The following is a 26,339-nucleotide window of genomic DNA, read 5'->3' as shown; positions in this document are numbered from 1 at the left end:
AATGAGTGTCATTCTTCATCATTGGGCTACTTCTCGTTGGGCCGGCGCTGCAATGCACAATACGCCCCTCGAGGGGACTCTCTATTGGAGAGCTTCTGATTTGAAGTCGTAATGATGAGTGCATGTGAGGATGTATGTCTAGAGTGGTGTGCTGAGTGATTTAAAATAGTCTAACGCATTCCGAAGACTGCTTTTATGAGGCAGTCCCCTTGTGAGGAGTAACAACACAGGAGCTGTCACAGGAGCCAATGAACCTAGACATCTTCAAGATGAGTGACATAGGGTCAACAGGTTTCATGGCTCATGGCCCGACTTGATCTTAGGCATTTCTTCAGGACCAGGTTGCTAACATCAATGTGACATATTTTGATTGGCGACATTCACTTTATGCTCTTCTGGTGTAAGGGTAGACCCACCCATTGCTTACCATTTGTTGGCTTCATTGTCACTGTTCTGCCTTCATCCCACCACTTGTGCCCTCTCTCTACCTTTTTCTGCTCTATACATGCATTGTTCCTCTCCCACCCTTTATACCCTTTACAACCCTCTTTGGCTTTCCTCCACCAGCGTGTTTGCCTCCCCTCATGTTTGACTCTCTTCCTTCAGCTTTAGACCTCTCCCCTGACCTTTTCCCTCATTCAGTGCCTCACTTTGATCTTCTCCCTCCTCCCTGTGGGTCCTCTGACCCTCTTATGTCCCATTTTCACTGTTTTTTCCCCTCAACCCTCATTTGCCCCTTCTTGCCCCGCCTTAATCTCATTTCCTCCCTCTGTTGTTGACCATCTCCCCTTCATTTGTCCCTTCTCTCCCTTCTTCACCTCTTTTGGCTCCTCACCACTCTTTTGCTCCCTTGCTCCTCTTTTGTGCGCCACCATTGCCACTTTGCTCTCCCTTTGCCCCTTTCCCACCTTTTGCCCCTTAACATCTCTTTTGCCCCCTTGCTTCCTAACTTTTGGCCCCTCACTTTCTATCTTTTGCATCTTTGCTTCCAGTCTTTCGTACTCTTGCTGTCACTCTTTTGCCTTTGCCTACACTCTTTTACCCCCTTGCTTCACCCCTGTTGCCCCTTTTTAGGTCTCACGACCTATCGATGCGCGCATGCGCATCGAGCGGAGCGAGAATTCAAGTGGCGAAAACATCATGAAACCACCAGCTTTTTGCTGGCGTTTTCATGCAGTTCACGTGAACCACGTGTTCAAACATGAACGCGCATCAGCCTCCCTCCCTCCTACTTGCATTTGCCGCAGAGCACATCAAAGGGCTTCGCCCAGTGTGCGCTCTGCGGCTTCTCGGCTTCTCCTCCCCTAATTGGATTTCTCCTCCCCCTCCCCAGCCAGCTTCCCCCAGGCCGTGTTCCCTCATTAGTGCAAGAACTGCAAGTTTTCCAAACTCCTGGTTTTCCCTCAACTGAGTGACATATCGCGCCAGAGGCTCCGCATAGGTAAGTTCTTTAACTTAAAAAGTTCTTTAACACAGCCTCGTTTCTTCTCGCGGAGGCAGTTTGGTGGAACTGCTCCCTGCGGGAGAAACCTTAAAAAACTTTTTTTTAACTTTCAAACACTCGTGCCTGCTCCCAAGCCTGTGTGCTTCCGCTTACCGCGTCGGCGCGAGTATCTGGCTTTTGCTCAGCTCCTCGCATCTCAGTGAGCAACACTGTTTTTCAAAACACGGCACGCCATGTAGGCGCATGAGAGTCCCGCCCCTTTCCTGACACTGGAATTCTCTTCAGTCATCCGGGACTTGGGCGGGCGCCATGTTAGACTGGCGATTTGACCTACCCCCTTTTAATGACGTTCTATGGGAAAGAAGGTTCTACACGAGCAATTATATCATCGTTCGTATCTTGCTAGAAAAGTTTCTTCACTGTGTGTGTGGCTCCTATTTAAATATCGCACCCACCAGTACAACTAAACTAGGATGTCGGGCTGAACATTTCTGTGAATGTCCCAGAGTATATCACAATGTATGTGCAAGTCTTCCCGGGAACACCTAGTTAGAACAAGTATTGGCATTGCCAATAGGTCTCGCTTGTGGGACCTTATAAGTATTTAGTTTTGCAGCACAATATCCTTGTTGCATAATCGGATATTGTGCTGCATACTAAATACTTATAAGGTCCCACAAGCGAGACCTATTGGCAATGCCAATGCTTGTTTCCCGTGTTGCCCCTCCGCACCTTTGCCCACTGTCTTCATCTTGTTTGCCCCTTGATCTCGTCTTTTATCCCCTCTTGTTTCTTTCTCGCACTTCTTTGTCCCATTTTACTATTTTGTCCCCTCTCTTTTGCCATCCTGTTCCCAATTGTTGTTCCTTCTCTTCTTTCTTTTGTCCCTCTTCCTCTTCTTAGTCCCATGTTTGACCCTCTAATGACTCTGCTCTCTCCCCATTTTGTTGAGTTTCGGTTTCTTTTTCCCTTCACCTGCTCTTTTTAAGCCCCGCCTGTGACTGAGCATGTGCTGCATGCACTCTCGCTTGCAAGAGATATTGTTTACATTGAAGAGCTTGGAGCCCTCCCATTGCTTACCATTTGTTGGCTTCATCGTCACTCTTCTTTGCTGCCACCTAATTTACCGATGAGTGTCAGTGTTACCACCTTTTCTTTCTGTGGGGCATGGACCAAGCACATATTGATTCAATTTAATTATTGTCCGTCCACTGATCGTATGTGCTGCTTTCTCAATTCGTTCTGTTTTTCAAACCCATTTTGTGACATTGTTTATCTTCACCTGCATCTTTTAGCTTACCCGTGGCTTACATTTTACATGCTTTGGATTAAACTGTTATAATGTATAAATGGCACACTAAAAACACATTTACACCTTCATGATGCTTGCCGGCGCACAGCTGTTGTACTGTTTCATTGATTTTTAAGTTCTGTTCCTTGTTTAAGTTAATTTAAACCCACAACTGTGCTACTATACGACACTGTACTCTGCAGTGTGCCATTTAACTACGCCGCTGCACCCCACGCCACTTAATGCCACTCTATGCCCATTCACTCTACATCATTGTATGCCATTCCATTCCACTGAACTCCACACCACTCTACTTTGTGCAGCTCCACCCCACTCCACACAGTACCATTTTATAGAACACTCTTCTCTACGCCACTCCATGCCGGTCCACTCTAGGCTACTCCACGGCACTCTGCTCTTCTGTACGCCACTCCACGGCACTATACGCCACTCCTTGCCATTCTGCTTTGTGCCAACCACTCTTCGCCATCCTACTGTATGTCACACTATGCCACACCACTCTACTCTCCTCAAGTCTACTTTATGCCAACCTAGACTACCCTACTCTACATCACTCTACTCTATGCCACTCCAGTCTACGCCACTCTGGGCCACACAAAACCACTCAATGGCTCTCCATTCTTTGCCACTCTTCTCCATTTTACACCTCAGCATTCTATGACAAGACACTCCACTCTACACCACACCATGCCACTCCACACTTCGGCACAACACACACTACCCCTCTCTATTCCACATCACTCCACTCTACACCACTCTACCTGCTCTGTGTCGCTCTACACTATGCCACTCTAGGCAATGCCACCCTGCACCGCTCTGCGCCACTCCGCTCTATTCAATGCTGCTCTATTCCACGCTACTCTATGCTATGCTGTTCTAAGCCATGCTACTCTTTGCCACGCTGCTCTGCGCCATGCTGCTCTATGCCACGCTGCTCTATGCCACGCAGCTATACACAACTGTACGGACTCCACTGTACACCATTCCACTCTACGCCGCTCTACTCTATGCCACTCCATCTACTCTACCCCACCCCATTCTACTCCATTTTACACTACTCCAGTTCTTTGGCAAGCAACTCCACTTTGACACTCCACTGTACACCACGCCATACCATTCCACATCTCACCACTCCACTCCACACTGCTTTTGTCACTCTACTCTATGCTCCTCTGGGCCATGCCACCCTACGCCACTCCAAGCTTCTCTGCAACACGCTGCTGTACGCCATGCTGCTCTACACCACTGTATGGACTCCACTGTGCACCATTCCACTCTACTCTACACAGCTCCACTCTACACCACTCGATTGTATGCCTCCCGACTCTACCCCACTCTACTCTACCCTACTACACTCCAGCCTATATGTCACTCTGCACCACATGACTAACTTTTAGCCATGCTGAACTGCAGCCACTCTGCTGTACAACATGGCTAAAAGACATTGGCAAAGCCAATAGCTCTTTCATAGGTGCAACCTATTGGCTTTGCCAATGCTTGTTTAATTTGCACCCATACCCCTTTCTCTATCTCTTCTCTGTCACTTTATTTTTCCTCTCTCACCTTCATTTGCCCTGTCTCCTCTTGAATCATTTATTCTTTTTCTTTCGAATTCTTTTTTTTGGGAAGCTTCTTTTTCTTTTCTATTTGAACTTTTTTCTCCTTTTTTTGTTTTCTATGAATCCTTCATTCCTTCTCTCTTCTTTATACCTACACTCACTCTGTCGCCCTCTTATGTTCTTTGCTCACTTTTTCCTACGTTTGTCCCTTATCACTCACTCTTTTTGTTCTCACTACTCTCTCCCATCGATCTCAATCCTCTCCCATCACCCTTCTTGTCCCCTTCAATTACCCCCTATCCTAGTACATGTTCCTTTCCCACTCTCTCTCTCTTTGCCCCATTACTCATTTTATCCCACTTTGTCTCCTCATTTGCCCATGTTGACCCTCTCGTCTTGAGTTCCTCTTTCTCTCCTCCTTTACCGCAGGTCTCGCCCCTCCGGTGGCATTTATTTCTCTTTCACTTGGTATGCATTCCTTACCTCTCGTTTTCCCTTCCTTTATCTCTTGTATGCCCCGCCTCTCTTCTCGCTTCTTCTTTTGCCCATCCCTTTTTGGTTTCCTTTCTGCGTTGCCTGTTCTGTCTAATGCCCAACTTCCTTGCTTTTGCTTTTTCTCCTCTCCATTGTCTCTGCTTATTTCTCCATTTTCTTTCTCACCCTGTTGACACTTTTCTCCCTTCTTTGTCCTTCTCTTGTTCCTCCCGTAACTTTGTTCTGTGACCTTCTCATCTGTGGCCTTCTCTTCTCTTACCCCAAATTCCTTTTTTCTCTTCATACCCATTGTCCTCTCGTTTGCCTCCTCTGCCCCCTTTTGTTCTTTTTGCTCCTCTCTCTCCCTTATCCATTCTTTTCCCCTTTTTTTTTTTACTCTCCTTTGACCTCTCCCATGTCTTTGTGCCTTCGATGTGTCTCATCTTTCTTACTCTGGCATTCATCTCTCCTCCTCTTCTTTTGTTACTTATCCCTCTGCCTTCTTTCTTTCCTCCCGCTTTCTCTCTCCTTTGTCCCTTTTTCCTCACTCTTGTTTGAGGCTCTTTTGCCTCATCCCTTTGTCCCGTCTCTCTCCTTTGTCTCCTCTAGTGTTTCCCCCGTCTTCCATTCTACTTCACCATTTATCCTTTCTTTCAGCTTCCCATTGAGCGTCCTCTCATTGCTTCCCGTTGTCCCATCTATCATTTGTTCGTTCTATCACTTCCTTACGTTTTCTTTTCTCTTTCTCATCTTTTCTCTACTCCTCCTTTCTTCGTCCCCTTATTCATTGTCTCACTGTTCTTTGTGTCTGCCTCCAACTCCTGTGTTCCTTTGCCCTTCTTTTACATCAGCCCCTCAGTCCTTTCTCCTTTATTTACCCCACACGTTCTATTTATTCTCTCACCCATCGCCATTCTCTTCTCACAGTGAACCCCTGAGCCTTTCCTCCGGTTTGTTCTCGCTGCCGTGCCCACAGACACCACGTTCTCAGAATACAGGAAGAGAGCAAACACCCCTGCCAGGTCCTAGTTGTTTATTCTCACTCTCATACCACAGCACTTCCCCCCCGCCTCCGACACTGGTCCCAGCCACCATGAGCCAAACCTGCGACTGACCACGCTGTGTCAGCCTAGAGGAACAGAGGGCCGACGGGCTTCTGGGAAACTATGACGCAGCGGCGCCATCCGCCTCCTTCCTCACGTTCTGTCAAATCTTGAACGTGCATGGAGGCCGAATCCCCCAGACCGCTGCTCGAGGTGCTGCCTGCAGCTAATGGGGGTACAGGGCTTAATTAGTGCCTGTGGTTGCAGCTGGGACTCCAGTTTGGGGAACAGTAACTAATTGTTATCATCTAGCTTTTACCAGTGCACGAAAGAGAGGCAGAATACGTGAAAGGAGGAGTAAAAAAGAATGGAAAAAAAAGTGGCAAGGGTAGAGAACAGAATCAAAAGGACCCCACAAGCATAACATAATTTGTAAAGTGTAGAGTGGTGGAAGAAACCAGCATGGGGTGGAATCAAGAAGAGGCACTCTCGGCCTTCAGCAGTCTTGGCATTCGAAAACTCCGGCATTAGGACACCAGTCAGGATCATCTAAGATCCAAGAAGGTGTTGAACCTTGATAATGTGGCCTACACTCAAGTCATCTTCTGCTTATCGTATTACGCTGTGGAACATTAGGGATCAACGGAGGAAACTACCTTAATGCGCTCTGATAATCCGCAAGGATCTTGTTCGCGCTCTACAAAACCAGCTAAATAAATAAATAAATGCAAATTTCGTTTTGTATAGATGCCAGTTGGCTGTTTGTGGGCATTGACCATAGCCTTTAATAAAAAAAAGAAAAATGTAAGTATTTTGATTTCAGTGAAGGCTTTGTATAAATTCAACTTAGAATGAAGTGGGAATCCTGTGAGTGATGTTTATTGGAAGCTACCTATGAGTCGGCTTGTCAGTAGCCCCTATGGGGAGGTCCCGTTTTCTCCTTTATCTTCGGCACCTATGCCCTTGCTCAACTCAGTTCACTTCCTTTGTGACACACTTTCCCTGCCAGAAACTTTTGACACCCTTTTTAGTCCCTTCATATTCCTAGAATCTTTCATCGCCGCCAAAGCCATGGCAGCGCACTACCGGGTTCTAAATGTAAGGAATATTTTTATAAATATTAGGAAGATTTGACTCTATATTCCACTCCCCGTAGCCAAACCGCTAAGCAATCCAAGGGTACTCAGTGAGCTAAAGTACTGTAATATTCTACTACTGGGCAATTACAGCGGTAAAATAAGGCTCTCTGCTTTGCCACCAGAATGGTATGCAACCTCTTAAAGCGCTTCAATTATTTTTATTGATCGTTATCAAGTCGGCAGGTTCTCAGCCAAAAACAAGGCCCTTTACAGACTGCAGATACCAGTATTCGTAGATAATATTCACCAGGGTACCTTTGCAGCACCCTACCCAGAAACACTTGCACTTGCTGCCGGAGGTCCACCAATCCGAATCTTCTGACATCAGCAAACCTCTGTATAATCCATTTAGATTCCAATCATTTCGTTAGTAACGCTCCAACGGAAGTCCTTTCCAAAGTAATCAGAATGTGCACCTCCCACTAGAATTTATCCACAGCACTGAAGAAATATCACCTGATGATAGAAGGAAAAGAGGGATCATCTTCTGTTACTGTCTTGTATGTTGCCGTTGGTATATTTGGTCTAGACATGTCTACATTGTTGCTCCTCGCTGCCCACCAACAAACCGCAGAGTGATTCACATCTGTCCCATGTTCCACAACTATTTTTATGTACAAAATATTGACATAAACTGTCCCTGTGACCACAAATAAATACATAAATCAATCAATCAGATCAATCAGGTGTCTTGTAAAGTGCGCCTACTCACCTGTAAGTGTCCCAAGGCGCTGAAGGGGGGGGGGGGGGACTGCTAGTCCATCGAAGGCACTGTGGTTCAGTCGAAGAACCAGGTCTTGAGGTCCTTCCTGAATTGAGACAGTGATGGTGATTGCCTGAGGTGGAGAGGCAGAGTGTTCCAGGTCATAAATAAGTATGTTTGATTTAAATAATGGTGCCTAATGACCAAGAATAGAGGTGCAAACAAAGCCATGTGAACAGTGGAATCGGTGGATTCTTTGACCTTTGCCAGTTCTTTCATTTTGTTTCAAGACCCCAGTTATACTCCACACACACCTCAAATACCTCCAGCATGCCTCTCCACCCTACCCCCACTCCACTACAGAAACTGTCCATAATACCTAGTTTGTTGCAGGAAATGTTCTAAAGTTGATTCATTTGCAGATCTAGAGCTATATACAGGCACCTTCTTTGTTTATTGTATTTAAGAGTATGTTTCACCTTCATCTTTTATATCTGCCTTCCCTTCATCTCCAGAGTTCTCCTCTTCCCTGCCAACCCTCAGCCACCTCTCCGATGCGTCACTATGCTGTTATGTGTTGTTTTTTTTTCGTTTCTCATAGCTCCTGGTAAAGCGCCTGGTATGAATCTCTTAATTGTTCCCCGGAAAAGGCCTTCATTCCAAGCTGGTGACAAGAGTGTTATATTAAATCCTTACATAAATAAAAAATGGACCATGACCAAATGACCTAAAAATCTGTATTTACAGAATCAAAACTTAACCCATTTGAACATATTGATGAAATAGTTTCCCTGTTTTTTTTAACTTCTACTACTGTATCATAAGCATGTAGCTCATCGAAAGTGTTTGGTTTTTGTGAAGTTCCATAATTGGTACAATTTATACGTTTAGAGCTAAATTGTGTTTTGGTCTGAATTCAATTGCACACATTCATTATTAATTGTCTGTACAAACGAATTGATTTGATTTCTCCAAAGCATGTCTGAGAGTGCTCAAATTTTGCACATTCAACTCGTCTTGTATATGAAATCCCATGGTAACTAAAAGAATTGACATAACATGAGTGTGGACGTTCATACCTCTGCCCTGGTATTGACTGGCCCTGTCTTTTCTTTCAGAACATTATTTGCAAGATGCCAAAGTCCCAGGATATTGAAGAACGAGAGATCAAGACTGAGCCTTCCTTGGATGTGGATGGTGTGCCTAACGCCACAGCGTATACCAGATTTGGCCACCGCTATAAGTGTCTAACCTGCAACAAGTCCTTCCCCAGTGTGCAGCGGGTGCTGCGACATGGCCGGGCCCATGACACTACACACAACTGTGGCGAGTGTGGCAAGGAATTCAGGGACAAGTCCCGGTTACGCAAGCACCAGCAGATCCACTGGGCTCGGCGCCCATTCAAGTGCAGCTTCTGCGACAAGGCCTACAAATCGGCTCTCGAGCTACGCAACCATGGGCGTAGCCACACTGGCGAGAAACCCTTTGTTTGTAAGGACTGTGGCAAGGCTTTCATGCAGCCTATGTGCCTACGGGTGCACATGACTGCTCACACTGGAGACTTGCCCTTCAGCTGCAAACAGTGCAGCAAGTGCTATGCCACACCTTCCAAGCTGAAGATCCACCAGCGTGTGCACACTGGTGAGAAGCCCTACAACTGCCAGGAATGCGGCAAGGGATTTGCAGACCCCTCAGTCTTCCGTAAGCACCAGCGCACTCATGCAGGCCTGAGACCGTACCAGTGTGCCACCTGCCAGAAAACCTATAGTGAGCTAAAGGATCTGAAAAATCATGAGCGCTCTCACACTGGCGAGAAACCATTCCTGTGCTCCGATTGTGGCAAGGCCTTTTCCCGCTCCTCCTCGTTAACTTGCCATCTGCGTATCCATGCTGCTGAGAAACCTTACAAGTGCAAGCTATGTGAAAAAGACTTCACCCAACTTTCCTCATACCAAAGCCATCAGCGTACTCACTCAGGGGAGAAGCCCTACCTCTGCCCTCAGTGTGGCCGGATGTTCTCAGACCCATCTAGCTTCCGTCGGCACCAGCGAGCTCACCTGGGTGTCCGTCCATATAAGTGTGATAAGTGTGGTAAGTCATTCCGACAGCCAGCTGACCTGGCTATGCACCATCGTATCCACACAGGTGAGCGGCCATACAAATGCCCGTCATGTGACAAGACATTTGTGGCATCCTGGGACCTTAAACGGCACCAGCTGGTGCACACTGGCGAGCGCCCCTTTCAGTGCCCTGAGTGTGGAAAAACCTTTGCTGAACGCTCAAGCCTTACCAAGCACCACCGAGTGCACTCAGGGGAGCGCCCCTTTAAGTGCCAGGAGTGCGACAAGACCTTCATGGTGTCATCCAGTCTACGCAAACATGAGCAGACACATCGAACCACACAGACTGAGCCATGCCACAAGTGTGACATAGTCCTAGAGGACACAGCGGAACTGCCCAAACATAATCGTACTACTGTACAAACAGGTACCCCCGCTTGCACTCACTGTGGGATAACGTTTCTCTCCCTGAGTGAGCTGAAGGAGCATGAGCGGACTCACCCAAGTCAGAAGCCGTTCCAGTGTCTGGAGTGTGGCAAGTCGTTCTCGGACCGCTCAGGACTGCGCAAGCATGAGAAGATTCACTCTGGAGTACGACCCCATACCTGCCCACACTGCAGCAAGGGCTTTATCAGCAACTCTGACCTCCGTAAGCATGAGAAGACTCACAGTCGTGAGAAGGTCTTCAGCCTGTATGAGCCGCTTGTGACTTTCCTGGAACAGCCAGAGCTGGACAAAGTGACAGAGGGAGCCATGCCAGAACCCCTGCACCAGACTTCCTAACTTCCATTCTCCTGGCTAAGTTTCCAGAAATGATATTGCCAGGAGATGGATAACTCGTGCTGAGCTCCCTGATCTAGTTCCGTAACCATTTGCACAAACATAACTTGATTTTCTTAACAAAGTCATGCACATGGGGCAGACTTCCATAAGTATTTGCGCTATTGACAGTGGAACTGTTTGTTCCACTACTCCCCTCCACCTCTGCCACAATACCTCAGTTATTCTTACTCATCTGCCCCAATCCACTGCTCGCCATCAGTCAGTCAGCAGCAAGTGTCTTCCCTGGGAGACTGGAGCTCTGTGTTACTCTGTCTCAGAGTTCAATCTGTATTTGGTGGAGGGTAGCTAACATACAGAATCTTCCATACAGGAAGCCCCCCTTCTCCCACTGTCCATTAAGTGCTTGCTGAAGTGAGTGTGAAGTTTCCCTTTGTCCCACGTCCTGTCTTGGGGAATGAAATTACTTTTACAATGTCTTGTGTCTCGATTGAAATTGCTGCATTTGGGCATTTTGTTTCTTACCGATATTTTGGCATATGACATTTAAATACAGGATCCCTATCCCTGGGATCAAGTTTTTGAACTGTGTACACTCATAAAGTCAGAGTGGCATCTGCATGGGCCCCAACTCTCTAGACCACTGTAATAAATGTGTTTGCAGGATGGGAGCGCAACAGCTGAGGCAAGAGGATCCAGCAGCCTGGGCTCAGTATTTTCAAGAGACTTGTGGGACTGTGAATACAGGTTTTACCCTTTTCGCATTGAGTTGGGTGTCCTAATGAGTGACCCAGTGATTCTGGGATTTTATGTAACCGACTGGGTCCCAAACAGAGAAGCATAAACATGGATCCTTAGATTAGAATTTGCAAACTGTTTGTACCAAGGTATTGAGCCTTTGCCCCTGGATAGTTCAATTGGAGTGGCTGGAAATATACTCATAGGTTTTCCCTGAACACGGATTCTGAAGGGTTTGTGCCAGTGACTCAAGAGTATGCATACAGTGCCAGCTCCATATGTCCTGCACCCACCTACCAAAGCTGTTTCACAGTATACACTGCACTTTGCCACACACCTTGCTTTGGGGGTGTATATATACCGTTGATTTAGGGGTATTGCATTTATCCGGAGAGTGATTTTCAGATTTCCTTCCTTCCCCAGGCTCTTGTTTGGTTTGTGAAGAATAGGCACTTGATCAACAGGTTCCACCAAAATGTCTCATCTGCAAAATAAGTGCAAGATTGGAGTGGGACATTGCACATGTCCATTGGTAGGTGGAGTATATCTACATTAGGTTCTTCCCCTCACTCCATTGAAGTTGAGCCTAACATGATGCTAACAAGGACAGAAGAACTTCTGGCTACAGCTGGGACAAAACTAGCACTTTTCCTACCCCCGTGGGTGGGTTTCAAGAGGCTTTGCCAAAGGGAAGTGGGCTTTATACAGAGCACCCACCGGTATGAATTGATTGTATTAAAAATGTGACATTCGGCTCAAATTTCCTCATGGGTGTGGTTAAAGAAGAGTTTGTATGGGAAATGTGGGTTTATGGCTACAGGTCTTTACTAACTTCTAAACTCCCCCCCCCCCCCGCCCCTTACATACTTAATGAATTGGAATTTGCTTGTATGCTCTGCCTTCTGCTCCCTTTCCAAATTTTGTGCACAAAAAGGGCAGGGTTTGCATTAATTTTGGATGTTCACTGGAAAAGTCCGCACACAGTTGGCTTTTGTGCCCGCCTATGTTCTCACTCAGTCTTTCTTCTGTCCCTCTTGCAATCCTGCAGCTTTTGCTTGTTTTTCTCTTTCTCATTCCCATTTTGTTTTCTTCTATTTTCTTTCCATGGTGTCAGTTTGAATGTATAAACAATGAGTTAAAAGAATATTCAGGCTTATGATCGGACATCTGCTTCCACAAATTTCTCTGCGAATCAACCCATCCCTCCGTGAGGAATAGTGGTGCAGGTTGACTGTATTTCCGTTGTACAAAAGGGTCCTTCCAGATTGTTCAGAAAGGCGCTTGCATTTATTTCCCGATTCTTACTCTTTTTTATAAGTGTAAAGCAGAACTGTGCTGTCAATAATTTTTAAAAACATATACATATATATGAAACTGCATTGTGTTTTTTTCCATTGTTCATTTTTGTGACCAAGCAAATCCACCTTTTTTTGCGGTCATTTGTTCCTCTTTTCCTGACTGCGTCTCCAGTGTTCAAAGTTCTGTGTCATAAAATATGTACATCTTTTAATCAAAATCGACTATTTCCATTCTGAAATGTCTCTCTACGCAGCATATTTTTGGCATTCATAATGATTTGCACTTTAAATTGGTGAAGTGGTTGCAAGTGCAATTTCCTTTCCACATAGAGTAAATGCCCCAGTGTCTCCTGCTTCTGTCCCATTATTATTTGGTAACTGTGAGAATGGCACAGGAAATCACCCTGCAAGCTATCGAGGCTGTCTCTACCTGAAGAAAGCGAAGAAAGATGAACGTTGGAAGCAAATAAAACAGGAAAAACCAAATACATCTCACCATCCATTATCAACTGAACATGAACAGGGGAAGACATATGACCAGAAATATGGCACAGCACAGAGGATCCCAAGTCATATCACCCGTCATCTCTCTACAAGTTATGATAGTAATAGGACATACGCAGATATTGCAAGACCCACACTAGGCAATCCACTTTCCAGCCACCCCTGTCTCATTTGATAAAATAAGCATTGCCATTAACTGGCAGGAACTCATTGGAGATCTCAGAGGTAGTTGCAGAAATGAACGTCCACCACATGATAGTGATCACAATGGCGATCCCACTTAGTTTAATTACTGCCAATTCCTCCCCCAACAAAGCTATGCCCAAGCGACTAAGATGGTTCCATAGACTCCAGCATCCTGACCATAACTGGAGATGATCTTAATACCAAGTACCAGTGCTGGAACTAACCTTTGGACTGCAAGCCACAAGACATATGCTCTTCCCACCCACTCCAGAAAAAAGGACTTTGTAGTTGCTGGTAAAACTCATCCAACACACTATCGGCACAGCAGATCAGATGTTTTGGATATCGTTGTCATGAAGACCGTTTCCCAGTTTCTTCGAGTTATAGACTTTAACAACACTGACATACGACCGTAACCCTGTATTTATCACTGTTGGAGATAAAATTAAAAACCGCCAATAGAACCTTAGGTAAAACTTCAAAAAGGCAGATTGCCATTTCTACAAGAGAAACCTAGGTGAAAATCTGGTTTTTGGTCCTTTAGACTCCATCCATCAAAAACATTGACCAAGCTGTGAACTTTTTTATATCCACAGTTCATAGTACTATTGAATTCCGCATTCCTCAACAGAAACCCCAATGCTGTTCCATCTATGATATCCCTAAAGGCATCAAGCAATCAATAGTAAAACTCAGCATAAAGACAGGGGCAGAAGTATCACACCCCATTCCTGCTGAAGAAGTAACATGCTCACAAAACTGCTGAAGATGCAAATAAGCCAGTACAGAGGTGAAAAGTGACAAATAAGAAGCTGCTACAGCTAACCTGAAAGACTCCGACAACTGTCTCCGGAGAGTGACCTGTCGTTTAACTAGAAAAAAAATAACCGAACCCACCAATACAAGGCAAGACTCACCAGACATGCAGCAGCATAAACAAAGCATAGGTCCTTGCTGTCACACTAGATGAATCCTTCAATCCGAACCAGGACTACAGATTGACAACAGACGTAGAAAGAGAATGCACCTCCCTTCACTTGTAGTACCCACTGAATAAGAAGCTGTGAACATTGAGGAATGCACAAGGGATAAAGTACTTAGATTTGTGAAGAAACTGAAAAACAGCAAGGCACCAGGAAGAGATAACTAACCTGGTAATCAAGATTCTCCCAAAAACAGCAATGGATTGTCTTGCTGAGATATTCAATGCATGTATCCAGTGCCAGTAGTTCTCTAAAGCCCAGAAAGAAGCTAAAGTCATTCTATTTCCTAAGCCTGGAAAATCACCGAGATATCTTGCAAACTACTGTCCTATAAGTCTGATATCTGGCATATCAAAGTTCTTTGAATAGGTCATTCTTGTCAGTCTCAGCGACTGCATCTAGCAAAAACATTCTAGGTTTCGGAAAGAACATTCAACAAATCCTCAACTTTTTAGAGTGATGAACATCTTTAGCCATGAATTTAACATCAACAGATTAACTGGAGCATACATTTTGGATGTAGCCAAAGCATTTGACACAGTGTGGTGCAAGGACTGATCTACAAGCTCATTAAGCTGTGGTTTCCAAGTTACCTGGTAAATAACCTGACTAGCTACTTGGCACAAGACACCTTTCATGTTACAGTATAAGACAAGTTTCAATAGTACTCCCTATTCTTTTTGGAGTGTCTTAGAGATCACTTCTGTGACCATTTCTCTTCAGTCTATTTACAAACTATATTCCCACTGAGTTGAAGACGACACACCTTGTGCTTTACACTGATGATGTTGCCATCATCTCTGTCTTTTAGTGAAAAGGAAGTAGCTAAGAACCTTGAAACATCCCTCAGCAGAATTTCTGGATGGTATGGTGACTGGCAGATAAACCTTCCCCCCCCCCCCCCCCCCCCCCCCCAGTAACATTAAGCGCCAGGAAGAGGATCAAAGAGCATTCACAGATCTGCCTTAAATGAGAGAAGATGATGTGGGAAAACCGCAGTGTCTACCTAGGGGTGAAAATCCATTCTAAAGTCAGCTGGAGAACCACATTTAGAAAACTTACCAGAAAGCATCAACAAGATTGATTGCTTCTTATAAGACTAAGTCAATGGCTATGTGGAGCAAGGTGTGTTTATTCAATCCAATTATTCGACTCACAATGACACATGCTCACCTGTGTGGAGCGGTTCCCAGAGGTATCAGACGTATCTGCAAAAACTACAGAACTAGGCCAAATGTATAATGGCAGGTGTTTCTTGCTTCACAAGAACAGCAGACCTCCAGAGAGATTTAGGCATTGATAACCATCTCTGGAAACTCAACAAGAAATTCTACCAAGAACTTGATCAAAAAGAGACCGGCTGACCGTAAAACTTGCTAACATTTTTGCAAATCCATTTGATCACTATCTGCGGCCCATCACCCCCGGACTCTGTGACCCAGTGCACCTATGACAGTGTGCCACAGATCAACAAGAAAACAAAATTATGACGTAAAACAAATTGCACTGACTATGGAGTAATGAAGCTCCAGCCTCTGTATCTAGAAAGACCACTGTCTGATCCAATCTGACTCCCAAAAGTAGGGTTTCATTTAAAAACGTTTTTGAGAGACCTAAAATACTCTTTCTCTTAATTAATTAGCCCTCTTCCCAGCCGCTGTTTGCAGGTGTGACTAGGGCAGAGAACCACCTGTCAGTGGGCAGACATGTTTCATATACTCAGGATAATGAGGGCAGAGGAGGATCTGGAGAGCTCTTAACTGCCCATTACTTTCTTGCGGTCACTTGGGTGCATTCCAATTGTTTCCACCACCATTTTAAGAGTTTTTACATATGTTAAACCCAATGAAATTTCATGAAAGCACAAAGGTTGAAGGGAATTTATAGTTGATCAGGTTGTCAATATTTACTACTCGACAAAACGCACAAAGACTTGAAATTCAGGTTACTACCTTATCTTTATCTCCACTGTACTTACTTAATCTTAACTGCCACCCTTGCAATACACTCTTTCCATCAAACATGGTTTCACTCATTAAGTGCTACATTGCACAAACATTGAGGCATGTGTTCCAGCTTCATTTGTCTTGAACCCCGCCACCATTTCTGTTTATTGTCACCCCTTGCTGGGGCCAACACAGGAAAAAAGATGCTGCACCTTGCCACAAATTATTATGTACTCTTACCTTTCACTGCAAAGCAGCAGTTGAGGTAATTCATGAGGTACATTGTTTTCTTACAATGTTCAATTAGAACGTTGACTTCACTACACACACACATATATACATACATACAAATATGTACACATATATTCATAGAAAATTATTCTGAAACATCTTAAGGGAAATTTGTATGTATAGATTGTATATATCAACTTGGTGTTAAACCGACATGGCGTCGTCAAGACGGTAGGAGGGACAGGGGAATCGATAAAATGAAGGTAGCCGCTCCGTTCCTTATAACTACAATCCTACAATCCTTTCATTCAGTGAAAAAAGGCTGCTGACACCACTGCATACCGGTAAGTGTATTTAATTCAAATAGCTGGTGTTAGACCTGACCCTTTCTTCATGAGTTTTATATAGAGCACAGCTGCCCCAGCAAACAGCAGGAATTAGGAGGCTACTAGCAGAATGCCGGGCCTAGAGCGGAGGAAAGAGGTGCCTTTTAATTGCCTTACTGAATGCCCGGTAGTTATTCATGCTGCGGATGTGCATAGGAAGAGAGTTCCTCATATATTTGCTTAATTCGTTTTTGTTTTCCTTGTCCTCTCTCCTTAAATCTTGGTAGAATTGACATATTTAATTTACTTACATGTCCCTAGTAAAGTGGTACTACATGTAACCAGGGCCTGTAAATTAAATGCTCATAGTGGGCCTGCAGAACTGACTGTGCCACCCACTTAAGTAGCCCTTTAAAGATATCTCAGCCTTGCTATTGCAGTGCCATTTTAACCTGGCTTGTCGACGTGTATATGTGTGTGTATGTATGTGTATATATATATATATATATATATATATATATATATATATATATTTATATATCATCCATAGGGTAGGCTCTGGACAGCCCCAAGGGCAGGGTGCAGTGCATTTAAAAAGAGGCACATGTACTTTTACATTTTATATGTCCTGGTACTGAAAACTCTTACATTCATTTTTCACTGCTGCAAGGTACATCTCTCCCATAGGTTAAACATTGGAGTTGCCTTATTACATTCTATAAGTGTAATTTCCAAATAGGAAGTGATAATAGGTTAATGTTTGGTGTCTTTAAAATCGCAATTTAAAATCGTATCTTACTGTGAAGTCGATTTCAATTGCAATTCTGAAAATGGCACTATTAGAAAGTTGTCATTTTCTTGCCTTAGCTATTTGGTGCCTGCAGCATGTCTCTGATCACATGACTGGGTGTAATTGCAGTTGGGCTTTGTGCATTCTCTTAAACAGTCACACACAATGGGAGTTTAGGTGTGACTGGATGGGCCATCACTGGCAAGTGTGGAGGGAGGTGCTGGACCCAGCCTCACTTATACTTGAATAGGCTGTAGTTAGTCAAGAGTCAGGGCCAGGAAGGCACTTCAAAGGCAAGCCCTATAGAAGCTTCTCCCCACTTCAAAGACACAACTGTGTATAAAAGAAGGACCTCAGACACCACCACTTCAGGACCTGTGGATACTCTGCCAGGAAGACAGACTGCTGTGCTGCCACAACGACTGTCACTCCGCTGGACTACTGCTCTAAAGGAACTGCTGCCCTCTTGGCTGCGGAAGAAGAGCTAGACCTGCAACATCATCATGAACTCAGGACTCCAAAGTGACACAAAGGGCACGTATGCAAGCCTCCCGATCTGAGCTTCAGGGACATAAATGGCTCCCCAACAGCTCTTGGGCCAGTCATCAGTGGGTTCTGTCCCCCAAATGGTGCCCCTCTGGTGTAACCTCGAACAGGCCTGTTTGCACTGGAACCTTCCCACTCACACCGAAATTCAGCGCGAGCAGCTGCCAGTCCACCTCTTAGCAATGTTGTATTGACAGCCCATTTGGGACCGCCAATGCAAAGCTCCAGACCACCCATCCGCGATGTCCGGCCTGCTCTTTGCACAATGCTGACTACTGCCCGCACCGGTCTCTTTGCTTCTCGCGACCCCCTGGAACGGGACTCGTGGCACAAAACTTGGGAAGGTAAAGATGTTTCTAACCTGGTGTGGGACATTTTCACTGTTTTACTGTTTGAAGCGTTGCATAAATACTTTTTACATTGCCTCTAAGTTAAGCCTGACTGCTCTGTGCCAAGCAACCCGGGGGTAAGCACAGGTTAATTTGAGGTTTGCTTGTGCCTTACCCTGACTAGGATTGTGGTTGCTGCTCGACCAGGGCTCACACCCCCAGTCAACCAGTAACATGATTTCTAAAACACTGGTGATCAGTGGTGAGGATAGGACTTACAGTGCCATACAGTGAGTTGGTGTACACTACCATCTCATATCTGAGACCAATTTGAGCTTCTTCCTGATTGGCTTTTGTCTTGTTTTAAGTTAATTCCTACTCTACTTGACTGGTGTCTGTGGCTTTTGCAAAGATGGAGTTTAGGCTTGTTAACCTGGAGAGCTACACTGTTGCTCTGCTCAAGGAGTTTTGCAAGGAGAGGGGTGCTGCCTGTTAAAAGTAGCCTCAAGAAGGTGGAGCTCCAAAAGGCCTTGAAAGCATGGGCAGAGGCCCACCAGTTGCCAGTCGCAACAGATGACCAGGAGGAAGAATCAGAGCTGGACCCACAGGAGGGTCTTAAAATGCAGCCTGTTGAGGAAGGGGGTAACCTACTCCCAGTGTTGGAAATCCATCCTAGTGTAGGGAGCAGTGTGTCTTCCAGGGGTCCGACCCCGGAGGAGTTGGTGGATTGGAGCGAGGAAAGGAAGCTCGAGCTAGAGATGGCCAGATTAGAGCTGGAGAAGAAGGCTAAGAACCTGGCTACAGAGGAGAGAATTACTTTGGGGCATTTTGCTCATGAGAGGAGGCTTAAGGAGCTGAACAACAGGGTCTGACAGGCAGAGTCCAGCAGTGATAGTGGTAGCATTTCTTCAGTTGAATACAAAAAGAGCTGAGCTGTTCCTTAAGTGAGAGAATCAATGTCCATGTCACCCTAGTGCCCAAGTACTATTGGACTCAATGAGTCCAATAGTATTCTAGATACGCTCCGTGTGTGAGCTGTGTTAGTGACTATGGGTCTATCTGTCGGGTCAAGAAGGGAGAGAGAGTGAAGCAAACCGCTCAAGAAGGGACAGTGAAGCTTGCGGCGGCAAAGTCTTAATTTATAGGTTTTGCATAACCGAGCCAGGTGCGAATTATTAAAACCATGACTAGGCTTCAAAGTTAATATGTCCATAGGCACTAAATTGTTTTGCCTCATTGATGTACTGTTTGTGATATGCCCTTATGTCTCCTCTTTAGGTGGACCCAGCGCAACACAGGTACATAGACATAGGAATCACACTTTCCTTTTGTTATTATTGTACTTACACTGGATACTTATGTAGATCCTCGTTTAGTGTAGACAGATTTATGCAAAAATACTAATCTGCTTTCCTTAAAGGTCCTGAAGAATCGCGAGTTACTAAACTTGAACGCGAGAAACATGTCGACCATCACGAGCACATACTAGCTTAGTCTCTTGTAGGAAACATTGAATTCCATGGAGCACCAGCTAGTTTTTTAATTTTATTTAGAGCAGGAGACCCCGAGAATAAACTCGATACTGGTACTCCCAGCTTTATTTTAATTCACTCCGACATCTACACTATTTTGGCCCCATACCCGCACTTCACATAACGGCTGTTGGATAGAACATCTCCGGTACAGAGCCCCTCTTTGAGGTGAGCCCGTTGAGTATTCGACCGCCGACCCAACGAGGAGCACCCCAGATGATGAAGCATGACACCTGAAAGGGTGTGTGAGGGCATTACATCCAACAAAATGGTTGCCCTACTATAGGACTCATTGAGTCCAATAGTACTTGGGCACTAGGGTGACATGGAGATTGATTCTCTCACTTAAGGAACAGCTCAGCTCTTTTTGTATTCAACTCTCTATTAGGGCACACGTTGTGGCTGGACCTACCAACTGCCCCTTCTTTCTCGCTCCCCCCTTTTTTGATAAGATACCTTTGCACGGCTAATCCTCGTGGGAGATACTCTTGGAGGGTAAGATCAGTTCTATCCCCCACCCTTTACTTTTACTTTTATTCACTACGAGTGCTAACACACCCTATACCTCAGGGTAATCTTTTACTCACTCATCATTCCCGACCAGACCCGGTGCTACCAGTCATGGAAGGCCAAGGTCTGAGCTATAGGGAAGATGACGCAGCAGCAATCCTTAGGACACCTTCCATCTTTGGCTTGGAAAGTGATAGTGCTACAGGCAGCAATTCTGTGGACTGGCAATCCCTTTCCGATATGAAAAGAGAATTGGTGAGGATCACGCTACATGGAGCTCTCATGGCCGAATACTTTAAGGCTAAGATCTCACCCAATGGGCTTATTGTCAGAAATTGTCCCAGGATCTTTTAGGAAGATGGCCAGTTCAAAATTGAATGGTCACAAATATCTTGGAAATGTACAAATGATCTCCAATTTCTAATTGTCAACACAGCCAAGAGACTAGCAGACGAACTGCTAGTACGCATTCAAATCGCAGAGAATGTCCTTAAGAGTATGGTCCCAAGCCCTCGCTTTAAAGTGACACTCTCCGAATTGAATAATGAACTGGCAGAACACAAGGAATATTTAATGAAACAATAAATTAACAAATTACAAAAAGATGTCAAGCGCTTTGAAAAGGAAAAGGTTTACCCTTAACTTAAGGCAGACTATGTCCCGCCAGGAACAGGTTACCTGTCATACTTAAGCGCTACGTCATCAAGGAGAGGCTCTAACAGCAATAGTGACTCTAGCAGAGAAGATTGGCGGCCCAATCAACAGAGGGGAATAGGGGGAAAACCAGGACGAAATATGTACTCGCACTCCCACTACCAAGGTTCCCCCTTTTGGCAATACCCCATATACCCGCAGGCCTCACCACAATTTGGACCTCAATACCCGCCACAATTTGCTGCCCACAATACTAACCAGCCTTTTTTAGGCAGAGGCTGGGGCAGAGGGCACGGGCGAAAAAGAGGCAACCAGCAAGACAAGCGAATACAGTGGGAGGATGCGCCAGCTCAGGGGATGGACACCAGGAGCAAAACAAGCAAGAAATGAGCCGGGTAGTGAACCTATCCTCACGCCAGCTCACCAAAACTGAAGAGGAAGTGCTCCAGAAGGGGCTTGGTTTCGTACCTACCCCGAAAATTTACAATTTTCAACAGATCTGAGAATTACATCAATTTTTCCGCAAAATCAGGCTCAAAGCATTCTTTGAAGGTAAAACCTTCGAGCCAATCGAAGATTCAGGCCTGCACAATCCCTCGACGTTCACACCCCACAGTGGGATGGTACCTAATGAAGTACTGACCTATGAACAGGCAGTACTTAAAGACGTCAAAGCCCTAACAGGCAAGAGGAATTACAACAATTTCTCGAGGAAAGAGATGCAGTCATTAGAATCCCTGGCAAATGACCTTACAATCACAGTCAAGCAAGCAGACAACGGGGGAGCGACAGACATAATGAACACATCAGATTATGACAAAGAATGCCTTAGACAGTTAGGCGATGGAAGCTACTATACACCCATCCACTCCAACCACACGATCGACTTAAAAACACTATAATGGTACTGATGGAGTCAGCAGAATGTCAAGGGTGGCTGAGCAAAAAGGAGGCATCCTTCCTAGTTAAGAAAGAACCGAGGGTGCCATACTTTTATGTGCTCCCCAAAATACACAAGGGGATCACACCTGTGCCAGGCCGTCCCATAGTGTCAGGGATTGATTCAGTGCTGGAACCACTATCACAGTTCTGCGACCATTTTTTACAACCTTTGGTAAAGCACATCCCCTCTTACATCCAGGACACAACAGACGTTTTACGCTTACTGAATGAGTTTGATAACACAGGACAGATTGACAACCTCATCACCCTGGACGTGGAGGCCCTCTATACTAACATCCCTCAGAGGGCTACACTAGGTGTGATGGATGAGGTACTTAACACCACCACCCCCTGACAGTCACAAACACCTCCTGCATTTGTCATGGACTGTGCAACCTTAGCACTCACAGAGAACTACTTCGAAATTAAGGGCCAATATTACCACCAAACACAGGGGACTTCAATGGAGAGCACATTTGCCCCTAGTGTGGCCTGCCTTTACATGGCGAAATTCGAAGGTACAGCAAAGAAAGTGGGGCGCTGTCACACCCCACGTCCAGACGCACAGCTGGTCTGATGCATGTCGCAAATTTGTAAGTGACTTCACAATCAGCTTTATCGTTATGTACTATAATAAATCCATAGGCTCCATATTGTTAAATGTTATGCTTTTTATTTTCAATGAACTTCCCACACGTGATTAGCCAATGTTAATGCCATTTCTCATGCCACGGATATGCCAATCCAGGCCTTTTTTCCAGGCACGTGCAAAACATAAGACATCCTCAATAATAAGTGTTGATGTTACCCAATGCATTTCGGGCTTTGCTCAGCCCTTCGTCAGGGGTACACTAGAAAATTTAAACAAACATTGCTATTAGCACATTGCTACACGTTACTGCAATAGATTCAAATCACTTAGCAATCACGAAACCATGTTGAGTTTAAACTTTAACAAATAGATTTACAAATATTTAGCGCTACCCGCATAACACAAAGCTTCAGTGCTACCGTTACTGAACTATGAGGAATCATCTGACAAATTCCCTTTATCATGATAGTATACTTCCAACACATTACATGCAGCCCCCGAGTTTAAACAAACCCAAATGTTACTGTTTTCCCTCCCACTACTGTCTGACCAGGTTTCCAACCATGCAATCTCGTACCTTAGTAATGTCATTCCATTTTCATCTGGTGGCGGATTGTAAATGCCCGCCAACTTTCCCGCTCTTAAAACTCTCTAGATGGTGCCCCGCCTATATCCTTAACCCTATCGCAACCTCTCGGTTTATCCACACTCTTTACTGCCTACAACCCCCATAATGCCCCTGTATGTTAATGACAGACCCAGTGCTGGCTAACGTTCCCCTGTTTGTTTCACCCAACAGTACCATATAATGCTACGACATTCAAAATTCCGCAGTAGTTTGCATGCTATGCCCCGCCCACCCTTAAGATGTTATTAGATGCGCCAAACACTCAACCTAACCTTGTCGTGATATTAATATATTTAAAAAAACCACCATGTGCGAAAGTAAACCCATGATTGCAACATAATCGGTAATATCCGCTGTGCCGTGTAAACAAAATGTACTTAAACCGGGTCATTTAGTATTGTGGATGTGCTCCTCACGTGCGGCTACAAATCCATTAAAGTCAGTTGGTTATTATCGTTCTTGTTCCTTTTTATCATCGGGTGCAACTAGCGAGTTGGGCAGTGGAATTTACTAATCTGTTCAAAAGTTGCCGTGCACACCTTATTTTCATATTCGTTATATTAATTTTCTTCTTCATTCAAAGTTGCTTGCGTGCTCCCTGGACTGCGTGGCCCGCCCAGTGCCACGTTGGAATAAACAGCAAAAAAAGTGGGGCACTGTCACACCCCACGTCCAGACGCACAGCTGGTCTGATGCATGTCGCAAATTCGTAAGTGCCTTCACAATCAGCTTTATCGTTATGTACTATAATAAATCCATAAGCTCCATATTGTTAAATGTCATGCTTTTTATTTTTAATGAACTTCCCACACGTGATTAGCCAATGTTAATGCCATTTCTCATGCCACGGATATGCCAATCCAGGCCTTTTTTCCAGGCACGTGCAAAACATAAGACATCCTCAATAATAAGTGTTGATGTTACCCAATGCATTTCGGGCTTTGCTCAGCCCTTCGTCAGGGGTCCACTAGAAAATTTAAACAAACATTGCTATTAGCACATTGCTACACGTTACTGCAATAGATTCAAATCACTTAGCAATAATTCGAAGGTAAACACATTCTCCACCACACCAACCCATACCAGATTAACATCAGATTATGGAAACATTTTATTGTCAATATCCTGATCTTCTGGGCTGGTAATAGTGAATCATACAATTAATTTTTCAGCTGGATTAACACATTGAATCCATACCTCAACTTCACGATCATTGCATCCCCTTCCCAAATAGCTTTTTTGGACTTAACAATCATTATTGAAGGGGACCACCTGACGACAACAATGTTCAGGCAAGTATAAAGACTCTCTACGTCCATGGTGACAAAAGGAAGATCATCGCTGTCCCATTTGAAGTCTTTCAGCTTGCAAAGTAAATCTCTACTATCTTTTAGATATGAGGGGAGATTTTGGACGAGCGGTTGTAGAAATGTGTCTACATACTTGGCAATGCGTTCAGTTGGTCCTCCATTACCCAATATTATCGTCTCCCTGGTGGAAATGGGCCTTCCTTGTGTATTTTTGGTAGTATATAAATACACAGATATCTAGAGTGCTGAGCTAAGAGGTATCCGTTTTCCAAATCTGTGATAAGACACGATTCATGCCAGTCTGTCAGTTTGGCATTAATATTTTTTCAATCATGGCTATTGGATTGGTTCTAAGTCTCTCATAACACGTAGTGTCATTTAGTTGCCGATTTATTTCTATCAAGTAATCATAAAGTCCATTAACACGATGTTATTACCTTTGTCCATTTCACGGACTACTAAAAATGGCTCAGCCCTAATCGACTGCAGGAAAATTCGATCCCTCTTGGTCATATTGGATTGGTGTCTACATCGTTTGTTATTCACATGTGTATCCTCTAGATGATAAAGCTCATGTGTCACTTTATAAAAAAAAATCAGCAATTACATTATTGCAACTTTTAGGTGGTATAAACTTTGATTTGTTTCGTAACTCGCTGTCTACTGTAACATCTTTTTGTATGTTAAGGTCACGTGCAAATAGTATTAGATTACCTGCACCATCCTCATCAATCAGTGTTTTTATTAAATGTGTCACATTTAAGTCCGATATAGAACATTTCGATTCAGCTACAGTGTTAAATATAGGATATTGCACAGACTGATGTTCTACAATTTTTTTTTTATTTAGTTGCCATACGAATTTAAACAGGTCTAGATGTACATTTTCAAAATTAAGTCTCTTAGTTGGACAAAAATGTAGTACTCTACATAAAACAGACATTTCATGTTCACTCAATATTATAGACGACAAGTTAATGGCACTTAATGTACTCCCCTTCGACACATCCTCAATACTGCCCATCAAATGGTGCACATTCTCAGCTATTTCTTGGTAAAGCCAGAATGTTATCCATTCTGGCTTTTACCCCTGCCATTGTGTTTTTTGCCACCCCTCCTGGTTCGTCGTTAAATTTTTTTGTTTTTTTTGTTGCCTAACCGGTGTCTCTCAACCTCTCGTAAAAAAACAGAGGGCAGATTAGCAGTGGCTCATGTGCTTGTCCCCTCCCCAGGATCACTTTCTATGGAGGAGAGAGATATACTGCTAGAGGAAATACTAGAGTCCCTGGCATTATTGGGGTGACTTGACAATGCCTTGGTGCTGATGTTGTTGTATATCTAAGTAAAAGTAAATATGCGACCCCTTTAATAGTCGCCCTGGTCTCTCTGAATTTATTGTTGTTTTTTTCTCTTCGAGATACAGTTAGTAATTCGCCAGTTCTTTCTTCAAGATAGCCTGATTTTTTTGTATGACTTCTGTTAGGTTTGTATCATGTATCTCCTTCTCTAGTTTGGCTATTTCTTCTCTAATTTTCCTGACCTTACGCTCAGAGTTTTTTATCAGTATGTCCATTATTTTGTAGGAGGCTCCATACAAGCCTTCCTCCCATTCTTCCAATATTTGTGGGTCATGGTCTTCATAATTAGGAAATATTAGAATCCGCAGACCTCGCTGTATTCTTTTGTTTTCAATATACTTTTTAAGGTGGCCCCATCCCACCATTTGGCCAATTCTTGCTTTTTGAGCCTCTCCAAATGCATGAATTTACTTCTCAACCCA

At 44.5% G+C, this 26,339-nt stretch overlaps 1 protein-coding gene across 1 annotated transcript in view; it reads left to right on the top strand.

Moving 5' to 3' along the window:
* The window catches only part of ZNF668 (zinc finger protein 668), a 57,464-nt gene extending 44,845 nt beyond the window's left edge, over nt 1-12,619 (top strand). The window contains exon 2 of the mRNA XM_078652488.1: nt 8,793-12,619. Within this exon, the coding sequence (XP_078508614.1) occupies nt 8,808-10,517 (1,710 nt within the window). The 5' untranslated portion in view covers nt 8,793-8,807 and the 3' untranslated portion in view covers nt 10,518-12,619. The remainder of the gene's footprint in view (nt 1-8,792) is intronic.
* The last annotated feature ends 13,720 nt before the right edge of the window (nt 12,620-26,339 follow it).

The sequence above is a fragment of the Lissotriton helveticus genome, chromosome 7 (assembly GCF_964261635.1).
Source record: "Lissotriton helveticus chromosome 7, aLisHel1.1, whole genome shotgun sequence".
Lineage (NCBI taxonomy): Eukaryota > Metazoa > Chordata > Amphibia > Caudata > Salamandridae > Lissotriton > Lissotriton helveticus.
The sequence above is the reverse complement of the archived record's forward strand: the minus strand, read 5'-3'. Positions and strand labels throughout refer to the sequence as shown.